Source organism: Betta splendens, chromosome 12 (genome assembly GCF_900634795.4).
Source record: "Betta splendens chromosome 12, fBetSpl5.4, whole genome shotgun sequence".
Classification (NCBI taxonomy): domain Eukaryota; kingdom Metazoa; phylum Chordata; class Actinopteri; order Anabantiformes; family Osphronemidae; genus Betta; species Betta splendens.
The window spans coordinates 11461021-11472480 of NC_040892.2; the positions used below are offsets into that span (position 1 = coordinate 11461021).

The 11460-nt window shown below is 42.3% G+C and overlaps 2 protein-coding genes across 3 annotated transcripts; one reads left to right on the plus strand and one right to left on the minus strand.

The window, feature by feature from the left end:
- Positions 1–938: 938 nt before the first annotated feature.
- On the minus strand, positions 939–2427 carry pnx (posterior neuron-specific homeobox). Its single transcript, XM_055513364.1, has 2 exons — positions 2115–2427; positions 939–2026 (listed from the first exon to the last, which is right to left on the minus strand). The coding sequence occupies exons 1-2, from the start codon at positions 2326–2328 to the stop codon at positions 1593–1595; spliced, it is 648 nt and encodes a 215-aa protein (XP_055369339.1). The 5' UTR covers positions 2329–2427; the 3' UTR covers positions 939–1592.
- Positions 2428–4884: 2457 nt separating this feature from the next.
- On the plus strand, positions 4885–11460 carry ash2l (ash2 like, histone lysine methyltransferase complex subunit). 2 transcript variants are annotated; one of them, XM_029169200.3, is made up of 17 exons: positions 4885–5001; positions 5536–5602; positions 5711–5856; positions 5964–6052; positions 6159–6253; positions 6675–6770; positions 6914–7009; positions 7095–7170; positions 7630–7647; positions 9098–9200; positions 9301–9518; positions 9795–9962; positions 10088–10281; positions 10363–10455; positions 10538–10636; positions 10721–10780; positions 10884–11460. In XM_029169200.3, the coding sequence occupies exons 1-17, from the start codon at positions 4943–4945 to the stop codon at positions 10989–10991; spliced, it is 1785 nt and encodes a 594-aa protein (XP_029025033.1). In that variant the 5' UTR covers positions 4885–4942; the 3' UTR covers positions 10992–11460. The 2 variants fall into 2 exon arrangements, with proteins under 2 accessions (XP_029025033.1, XP_029025034.1); XM_029169201.3 differs by lacking the exon at positions 7630–7647.

Below are 11460 nucleotides of genomic sequence, written 5' to 3' on the forward strand. Positions count from 1 at the left end.
CGTTCACGTACAACAGAACACGGCATGGGGTTGTGTGATGAATGCAAACTGCACCAGTTTGGACCTGCTTAGCTGTGACACCAGGAAACATCCACACTGATCTGGCTGATTTGACTTTAAACTGCTTCTTCATAGAAAGCCAACCAGCCCTGTGGCGTCTTAGATCATCTACCATGCAAGAAAAACACATTTGTTCTCATTTGACTCATTTCCTTTGTGATCACAGTTTTGGCTTTGATTTAATTAGAAATCTGTGTGCACTGATTTGTTTTCTGTCGGCTCCATCTGTTTCTAATATCACTGATGGAGGTGGATTCTCCTCTGTTTTGCTCCAACCAGCTGCCAGGAATACAATTTCACCAACAGCTGAAACTTCATCTTATCAGTTATTATTTTATTATTGATTATTTTTGTTGTTGAAATAAAAGCAAAATAAGTAAATGTGAACATGTAAGATTGAATTCATTCTCTGTTATCACTGGACGTGGAGGGTCCAGAAACCCCTGACATCTAAAAATAGGAGGACGCCCTAAATTGCATACAGATGTGCTGTGGAAAGTGTGTGTGTGTGTGTGTGTGTGTGTGTGTGTGTGTGTGTGTGTGTGTGTGTGTGTGTGTGTGTGTGTGTGTGTGTGTGTGTGTGTGTGTGTGTGTGTGTGTTTTATACAGAATGCCCCCTGATTAAACTTCATTAGAAGAAACGCTTCCCGCATGCATGGTTCTGTTACCCAAAAACTTATTCTAGCTGCGAACACACATGCATCAAGTTGTCTGCGTCGGCAGGTTCAGCCTGAGATTTGAACAAAATGTTGGCGACGCCTGACTCCAAACTTAGCAACATGTCCAAAGTACATACAGACGCGCTGGATCCATTTGTGCAAAATGTGCTACACACATTTTTAACGGCAGACAAAAAAACGTTGCTGACTTCCTGTTCGTCTTTTTCTCTTCCTGAGTTTTATTCCACATTGTTTCTAATCTTGTCTGTGGCCTGAGGACAATTGTTTTTTGTTTTACAACCACTTGTGAGTTAATTATATGAATGATGCTGAATTTGTCATTGGCCAACATTCAAACTCAAACCACTGCTGACAATCAGTCTTTTCACTTAGTCTCTTTGTTACAGTTTCTCACTCAGGAAGCTCAGATGAGCTTTATATTTGCATCACATGTGCTCTTTTTGCATACGAGATGCTTTATTTGTTGTAAAGCAGGCCTTTCTCTCTTATTCTTTACTGTACATCCTTCTCAAAACACTGCACAAGCAGCAGTCCAGCAACAGTTTCATTGTTTTAACATTTAAAAGCCCAAAACGAATCTAACACTAGTGAAGGACTTAAAGAGACTCACATTTTTTTTTTACTAATAATAGAAAACCAACAAGAAAACTTTAATAAAAACGTTTATCAAAATAAGTTACTGTGTAATTACATTAGAAATGTTTAGCATTTCTTAATCATTTCATTTTTGAAATCAGTCCTGTTTGGCGCGTGCAGCTCTCCTCGAGAGTTGCGCCATAATATTCTGCTGGATGTTTTCTCCGCACGTGTTGGCGCTCGGTCCATGCGCTCAGTCCCTCAGAGCACCGTGCATCATGTGTAAAACCGAGAGAAGGGCACCAGGGGCAGCGGCGCCATCAGCTGGCAGCAGAGCGGCCCGTAGTTCAGGGACGAGCGCACAGCGGGGTGCGCCGAGGAGAAGGATGCTGCGAAGCCGCGCTCCTCCTCCGCCTCCTTCCCCTGCACACGCTCCTTCTTCCACTTGGTGCGTCTGTTCTGAAACCAGATCTTGACCTGGGTTTCGGAGAGGCGCAGGGACGAGGCGATGGCGTGGCGCTCCAGCACGGACAGGTAGTGGCACCGCTGGAAGCTGCGTTCCAGGATCTGCAGCTGCTCCAAGGTGAAGGCAGTGCGCACGCGCCGGCTCTTCGCCCTGTCTGCGCACTGGCTCGCGTCTTCTGGCCTGCAGCTTTCACCCGTGGGGGAACGGTTCTGCTCTGTGTGTCCAACTCTGGCAGAAGGAAGCCCTGCAGAAACGGCACCGAGGAAACACTCGTTGTTATCGTCACTAAACTTGATCTGCGTCCTTTGTGCTAAATAAGCAAACACACTCACCTGTAGCAACCTCTGCAGCATCAGCACAGATTATTTTCCTCGTGAATTTCGTGGGGTCGAGAATATCCTCCACAGAAAAAGGTGTCTTGTGGATAAGCGCTAGTTTGGCTGCGTTTGGCTGCATCTCCGCTGCTCGTGCTCCGGTCAGGAAACAGGTAGTGCTGGTCCGCGGCTCCTCTAGGCTTTTATATATACGGCCGCTGCGCCTGCACATTTACATCCCATTCAAAGAGTTACCCAAATGAAGCCATGCGTCTTGCAAGGGACAATTGCAGCTTCTGTGTTTCCTGTGCGGACGCGCAGACACGCTCCGGCCCCGTGGGACCCCCGCGCAGGCACTTCAAAATGGAAATGTCCCTCTCAGCTGGGGGGACACCCACTCGGTTATTTATTGCTGGGCATCTGGTTAAAATGTGCCCCTTTCTTTGCCTTCGTGTTTCTTATTGTGGTTTAGCTTGTCATTATTTGCAAATGGTAGATTTTACGCTGGTAGGACACGTGAACGACGCTTGTGATGCTAATTTATGGACTCATCAAAAGGAAAGTAAAATCTTTTCTCTTCTGCTGGTTCCATAAAGCCGTTCGTCCTGTCGTGTGGAGCATCCTTACAAAGAGCTTGAAGTTTGATGAGAGACAAACTAACAACTTTATGAGACCTATTGATGAGGGGATCAGATCTGTTTACCAGGAGCTTTTAATATATAATTTTCTGTTCAGAATTTCTGTCACTAAACTCGGAACAGAAAAATATAACTCTCTTTGAATTGAAAGGGATCATTTTTTAAAAATATTCTTCATTTTCACTTTGCTAAACTCAGACCTTTATTTAAACTGGTCCTGTCTGAATTGTTCCTATTATTTAGTTAACTCCAAGAAATAGCTCCAAAAGTGCAGCAGTTATTCCTCGTATGTCCACAACCTATGTATTTAGTCTGACTCTTCATGTGTTATTGTCTGTTTCATCCTTCAGCAGCTTCATTAACTTCTCAATTCACATAACAGCCCCATCTTTAAATCTATGTTATTGGTTAAAGTTTCCTAATACACACAATGATTGAGTGAAAGAGGGTCCACAGGGGTCGAGGGTCGGGGGCGGTGGATGATCGAGTGGAGGTAAGTCATGAATGTGGCAGCTGCCCGTGCTGTCCCAGCTCCAGAAGCCTACAGAGAAGCCGTCATTGAAAGAGAAGAGAAGCCGGCCCATCAGGACAATTAGCAGATGTCACCAGTAGGCTTGACCTTCTGTGACCCTGGGCTTTGTTCAAGAGGAGAGGTAAACCGATACACTCAGGGACAAGATGAATCAACATGGGGAGAAACTGTACAGTAAGTATGATAGATAGATAGATAGATAGATAGATAGATAGATAGATAGATAGATAGATAGATAGATAGATAGATAGATAGATAGATAGATAGATAGACAGACAGACAGACAGACAGACAGACAGACAGATAGACAGATAGATAGATAGATAGATAGATAGATAGATAGATAGATAGATAGATAGATAGATAACAGATTGAATGTATGTATGTAAAAGAGTTCAAACCTAAACAGTAATTTAGAGAGAGAATTGCTTCAAATCTGAACTCAAGAACGTTTTTGTATTTGAGTAACTTTCTAATAATGATCCTCAATGCAAGACATTTACATAAAACATAAACACATTGTATATTAACACATATTGTGTGAGAAATTAGATTCTTCCAACCATCATCTGTGGCTTGGCAGAGACGTGTCTTTGATTTAACAAAAATGTAAATCTATGAAGACAAGAGTCAAAGTATCTGACGCCAATACTAGTGCATGATTATACTGAGAAACTGTGAAGGAAATGTTCACAAAACAAAGATGTGATCTCAGTGTCACAGATGTGTGTCCACCTCAGAAGGAAGGAGGTGGAGAAAACGACTCCTATGTCCCTAACGACGGCTTAAAGGCTTTTACTGCTACACCCAGGGGCGCTTTTAGCATTCCTGCACTCTTCTGTATAGGACGTCTGCCGGCACACTTGCCTTTGTGCTCAAGTCGTCTTTACTGGTGCGTGAATGGCCCCACAAATATCTAAATAATGTTTGACTTTCAGTGTGTACATGGGGTGGTCCCACGTCATCACAAAGCACTTTATAGTCCCCTTCCCTGTGAAGACACTAAACGGAAACAGCCAGAGCAAAGGAGACATTTGCACACCCAAAAACCTGATCAGGTGGTGGATGATGTAAACGAGAGTGAACACAGAAACCACCCTCCAAGCAGCAACGATGATAATAGGTCAGCGCATGTGTTTGAAAATGGAAGCAATAAATAAACAGTTTAAAAGCCTAACAATGACAAGTAAGGAAAGTATTAGTTCAATGTAAACTTAGCCTGAATAATTAGTAGAAATAAACTTCATTGGATCAAAAATGTTTTTGATGGTTTAGAATAGGCTTTTCCAACAGGGCCTACACCTGGTCCAGACGTAGTCCAACCCTTGCACATTTTAGAGCATATGTGGCCCATCTAATAGTGAGAGATGTAGGTCACATCTGGCCTAGATGTGGCCTACATCAAATGGAATCAAAGGTTAATCTGTATCATACCAGACAGTTTAAATTGTAAGAAAATATGGTAAAATAGAAAATAAAATAATTAGTATAATATACATTTTTTATATGTTTGTTAATTTGTATATGCTTGACTGCAAAGCTTGTCACGTCAGTGCGGTTCCACCACAAACCTGCGGTGTCGCTGCAGAGCATAACCAATGCGGCCAGACCGGAAGTTGTTGTTCACCGGTTCCCGCTGGATCTCGCGATGTTTTTTGTTTTCATTGATTTGAAACATGGCGTCTGAAGGAGAGGCGGGCAGTACTGCCACAACCGAACCGGAGGCTGGAGAGGGGTATGTTTGCTTTATGTAAAAACTTAAAGTATCAAAAAATGCGTGGACTAGTCTTGTAAGGTTTTGTCGTCATACAAGCAGCAGATATGTTTTTTAGCGGTAAAAAACAGCTGGGGAGCCGTCGCTCATGCTAGTGCTTCACACCAGTGACAGCTACACGTTAACGCAACAACGCTAGCATTTAGCTGATCATTGTAAACAATAACATCATCTTTGACAGGAAGAGCAAGTTTGCAGGTTCATACAAAATTTTCCTTGAATTACCGTGTCTATTTACAGATTAATGCTACGTATCCGGTTTTAACATTTTAGATTTAAATTGATAAATGAATGGAAGCAAAATGAGCATTTGCGTTTTGATTAGATTCATTCAAAGATGAATAATTCAAAGATGAATCTAAGCAAAACGAGCCATTGCGTTTTGATTAAACATAAGCACTAATTTGTCCAGGGAATATGCTAGTGAGCATTTATGTGATTTACGGCTAGTGATGTCCGAGCCCATTGTATTCTGACCAATGTGTTGTCTTTCAGTGAGGCTGTATTTGGAGATCTTCCAACCAGCATGGACACTGAATCTTCAAATGGAAAAGAGGGCATGGTAAAACATCTTGACAGTATCAAAGCGGCTTGTATACACATTCATTATAGCTTTCCTCTACAAGACGATACGCAAGCTGCTTTTTTATCAGATCTTTCTTTGTCATAGGAGACAGCTGGCGAAGGCTCAGAGGCTGCTGATGCTCTCACCGGATCAGGTGATGAGGAGAGTGGGAGGCAGCTAGGGGATGTGGAGCTCCAGTGTGCTTTGTGCATGAAGTGGTTTACTGCAGAAACTTTCGGCATTGACACTACGTATGTAATCCTCCTTTAGCAAATGCATTTTAACTGAATCGATGGTGGAAACAGATATGACTTGCTGTTTAGAAATTCTATGTTTGACTGTTCTCTTTTTTTTACAGGACATGTCTTCCCTTTATGACCAATTATGTGTTTCACTGCAACGTGTGCCACCACAGTGGCAACACATACTTCCTTAGAAAACAAGCAAGTAGGTGTTTTGTATATCACGTGGTACTGTCAATAACAGTTGTACTTTGTTGTACTTTTAATGTGTATTTAGAATCCTTTCCATACTGCTGCTTTTTGTGTTTCAGACCTGAAGGAGATGTGTCTCACAGCCCTAGCAAACCTGACATGGCGGTCAAGAACACAAGATGAACATCCAAAGACAATGTTCTCCAAGGATAAGGTGGATGCGAATGGCAGGATGTTGCTGACATAGAGATTGATTGTTTATATTGTATGCATGAGTTACACACATAGTTAAATAATTAGGAAAAGTGCATGTAAATAGAATTTGAAACACAGTAGAGCTTGCCTTTAACAGTTGACTACACATCGCTTCCCCTCCAGGCCCCTTTTACAACAGGAAAATACAGCAACAAGAATTAAAAGTCAAGTTGTCTCAGTATGTTTACGTACATTATGCATCTGTATATAAATTAGCAAATACCTTTTTATAAAGTATGTTAAGGATTATTGATAAGGACTGCGATTTATTTGACTGATATTAATTTGAACTTATTTGAAGCTGCAGTCAAAAGGATGATTTCCTGTATACACTATAATGCATATACATTTTTGGAATTAATTACATTCTTTTGTTACAGGATATCATACCATTTATTGACAAGTACTGGGAATGTATGACAACTCGTCAGAGACCCGGCAAGCTCACATGGCCCAATAACATAGTGAAGACAATGGTAATGTGCTGAGACTGTGTTGTTGTTGATGTATACATTAAATATTATTGGACATCTGAAGTAGTATCAGGTCATCTGAGATTAGTTTTAGGGCCACTGAAAATATAGAATTATAAGTGAAAAAAGTTTTTTTTTTCTTTTAGAGTAAAGAGCGAGATGTTTTCCTAGTGAAGGAGCATCCAGATCCAGGTAGTAAGGACCCAGAAGAGGAGTACCCCAAATTTGGCCTCTTGGATCAGGTATTTGTAACTCAACTGTCATACTGATGAGAAAGAAAGGCTGCAATAAAGCCAAAATAAAAATAAAAGTCCTGCTGTTTTGTAGGACCTGGGAAACATTGGACCTTCATATGACACACAGAAACAGGCCTCTGCTACCCCTACATCTGGTGGGCTCAATGGTAAGAAAATAACAATCTGAAGAAGTAGCTTTTGCAGCTGCTGTTTGTGTTGAACAAGGACAAGACCAACAAATGTAAGGTTCATCAACACCAGTGGTTTGGCATATGTGGGTCAGGTGAAAGGAAGGAAAGTGTTTAACGGTTAGTTTTTAGTTAGCACAAATACTGTTCTGGACAGTTTTTCTTGATTCTGAGAGAGAATCATAAATACGTGTTTAAATAAGTGACCATTGTCTTTATGATTATCAGAGAAACATGACTTTGCCAAGGGATTTACAGACATAAATGATGCTACAGATATTTAAAGCATAATCAACAATAACTTACAGCTGAGAAAGGGGAGTATATCAAGACAAGGAAACATCAATCAAAGGAACGCCCCTCCTTCTGAAGCTGTCACTTTAACAGCCACCCATTGTAAATTTGATGATCTTGGTAATTCTTTGCGTTGTGTTCCAGGTGGATCTTCTTTCTCAGGTGAATATGTTGTATTTTGGACTTGGAGCTGATCAGTGTGTTTTTGTGTACTGTAACCCTTTGGATAGAAGTTGGCCCTGAGGTCCCCCCTTCCCCCAACTCAAACTATACATAAGTCAATATGATCCTTAGTAAGCAACTTGTGGGCAACTTCATCCATGGCCAGCAACATCCCTGTCTGCTCTCTGCATCTGTTTGGTCGGTCCCCCAAAAGCTTTTTCCCCTTTGATCGGTGAACATTTTTCCCTGTCTCTGGCTTGCTGCTAATGGGCTCTGAGGTAGCTGAGAGTCTCCTTGATGAAATGACACTCTGCTCTCCATACAACAAGCTATGTGAGAACACAGTGCCATTTTTGATTTGCCATTGGCTTTCATCCAATGCTGATTAGCCTCATCCTCTTTCTCCTCATCTTTTTGGAGTGTCAGACTGTGTCAGATTTATATTAAAAGGAACTTTTAACACAAACTACTTCTGACACTTTACTGTGTAGATATTAGGCAGTTGAGTTATTCATGTGCAACATCTGAATCTACTCAAAAGCAACGAGAGAAACAGATCATGCATAAAAATGTCCTAAACAGGAGCCTGATAAGTTTTCTCTTATATCAAGTCAACACATTTTTTCCCTTTTCTTGTATGTCATTAAAGTCTGTCCTTTTGTGTGTCAGGTTTCTGCAGAAGAGGTTTTATAAGAGGCTGATCGTGTTTGGACAATGCCATGTGAACTAATTCCTGCCGTTTTGTGCCAGCTGTCTCCCTGTGTACACTCAACGCCTAATAACCTGCTTTCACTGTGTGTCTGCGTGTGTGTGGCAGTCTTGGCATTGCTGGTGTAGAAACCTCTTAGCATCTACACTCCCTAGTGCCAACTGATTGAACTATAGCTTTGGTAACCTGCTGCTTGCCAGTACAGCAGCGGAGCGTTTTAATAATCGTCTGCTCTCTCTCTAAATTCTGTGTTTCTAAAGTTTCTATCTGGTGCAGGCTTCTGCTGTTTTATTTTAAATTATTACAGTAAGACACAGCCCTCCAGTAAATCCTGCCTTCATGAAGGTTGGATTTTTAATATCCTGTTTATTTCATGTAAGTAGTGGATTAAAAATCAGAGACACGTAAGATTAGCATTAACAGCACTCCTCTTACAGCATCCACCTTTACTATACAGCTGTTAGGAAATAACCAAACATCATCACATTCACGAAGGAGTATTTATTTCATGGTTGCTGTATTAGACTGTGTGTGCGTGTGTGCGTGTGTGCGTGTGTGCGTGTGTGCGTGTGTGCGTGTGTGCGTGTGTGCGTGTGTGCGTGTGTGTGTGTGTGTGTGTGTGTGTGTGTGTGTGTGTGTGTGTGTGTGTGTGTGTGTGTGTGTGTGTGTGTGTGTCTGTCTCTGTCTCTGTCTCTGTCTCTGCTTTCATTCAATAATTTAATCTGTCTTGTGCTTCCTAAGGTGCGTTGGCTCCTGGTCCAGGAAAAGGAAGAGGAGCCAAACGTAAACAGCAGCAGCAGCAGCAGGAAGGCACCGCTGCAGGAGCAACTAAGAGGACCCGAAGGTATTTAGTCGTTCTCTCTGTATGTGGGCAAATTACACAATGACATTGATAAATATAGAGACTAATGGAACAACCTTGATCACCTCCTCCCTCCCTGCAGCGACCCTCTTTTCTCAGCCCAGCGTTTACCTCCTCATGGTTATCCTCTGGAGCACCCCTTCAACAAAGATGGGTACCGTTACATCTTGGCAGAACCAGACCCCCATGCCCCAGACCCAGAAAAGCTAGAGCTGGACTGCTGGGCTGGAAAACCCATACCTGGAGATCTTTACAGGGCTTGTCTGTATGAGAGGGTGCTGCTGGCCTTGCATGACAGAGGTATTGAGTCAGTCACAAGTTGTGAATAATGTGGTTTAATCTTGCCCAATGCATTTGTTAAACTGGTAAATGTTTGATATTTGTATTTACAACATTTTTGCCCCAGGGCCTAGTAGTGTGTCAAAGGTTTAGAGGGAGCTGTAATTAATACAAAGGAAGTTGCATTGTTTAGATATACCAGTGGATGGCGCTAAAGCCCCTAGCTTGTCCACATTATCTCTTTAATTGATCTGTGTAAAATTGTGAATGAGCCTTTTGTGAATGTTTATCTCCTAGCGCCTCAGTTGAAGATCTCAGATGACCGCCTGACAGTGACTGGAGAGAAGGGCTACTCCATGGTGCGAGCCTCCCACGGCATACGCAAAGGCTCCTGGTACTTTGAGGTTACTGTCGATGACATGCCTCCAGAGACGGCAGCCAGACTCGGCTGGTCTCAGCCCCTTGGTTAGTGGAGCTTTAGATGCATCAATGGGATGCATCTGAACACATTTTTTATTCTTTAAGAATTAAGGGGCATTAAAGAGGAGCATCATTAGGTTTTTTGTTAATGCATTTTGTGCGTTGCTCAGGTAACCTTCAAGCACCTTTGGGCTATGACAAGTTCAGCTACTCATGGCGCAGTAAGAAGGGCACAAAGTTTCACCAGTCGATAGGAAAGCATTATTCCTCCAGCTACGGTCAGGGAGACACGCTGGGCTTCTTTATAGAGCTGCCTGATGGCACAGAGACCTCCAAGGCTCTGCCTGATACATACAAAGACAAGGTAACCACAGACAAATGGAGAGTACGCAGACTGGACTCCACATATGTTATGTATTTAATCTTTTCAGTCTCTCTCTTCCAGGCGCTGATTAAGTTCAAGAGCTACTTGTACTTTGAGGAGAAGGACTACACAGACAAAGCAGAGAAAAGTCTGAAGCCAATGAGCCCCAGCAGGGTTAGATGCCTTCTCAAAATAATATCCTGACACCAAACTTGACTCTATTTCCTGCTGTTAACTTGTGGATCCTGTTTTTCAGATGGTGTTCTACAAAAACGGTGCTAACCAAGGTGTTGCCTTTGAAAACCTGTTTGAAGGCATCTACTTCCCTGCTATCTCACTCTACAAGAGCTGCACGGTCAGTGCATGTGTCTTTTTGCAGTATTTTGTGCTTTAATTAGTTTCATGTCTTGCCAAACGACTATGTGTTTATTGGTCTCAGGTCTCAGTCAATTTTGGGCCACAGTTCAAATACCCACCAAAAGACGTCAAATACCAGCCGGTGAGTTCTGCTCTAATGCTCTAAGGAGCTGCATGGTTACAAAGCGTAATGTTTACTGAGCCATGAATAAAAATATATGCACATGTTTTAATCCTCCCCTCAGATGAGCGACATGGGCTGGGGAGCCGTGATCGAACACACACTGGCTGATATGCTGTACCATGTGGAGACGGAGGTGGATGGGCGCCGCAGCCCTCCTTGGGAAGGTTGAACACAGCTGAAGCACCCTTTTCCAGAACACAGTTTCACCTTCAGACAATAAGACTCAGCCACCACCTGTTGCAGTAAACTGTTGCTCACCAAAGTTAAACTCACACATTCAATCCTAAGCTCCTACATTACGATTTCCTGCGACTTCTCGGTGGCTGAATATCACACAGACATTGTTAAGACAAATGAACTTATTTGGTGCTCTGGTTTAAGTTCCTGTTAACCAGTAGTGTGACTTGTCATCAGTTTTAACATACTCTAGTTGTGGGATCATTTCTGAACCTCATGTTTGCTGCATTGTCACATCCACAAAGACCCACGTCAGCTGTCGGGTTCATCTCTAGGTGAGAGTTTCTGCAGTCTTTGGCGTGTTCTGTCTTTTTTCCTAATTTCACTTGTTTTAATATGTGTGATTTAGTTACTGTTTTATACACTTGGTTAAATAAAAAATGCTACATCAAATGATGAAA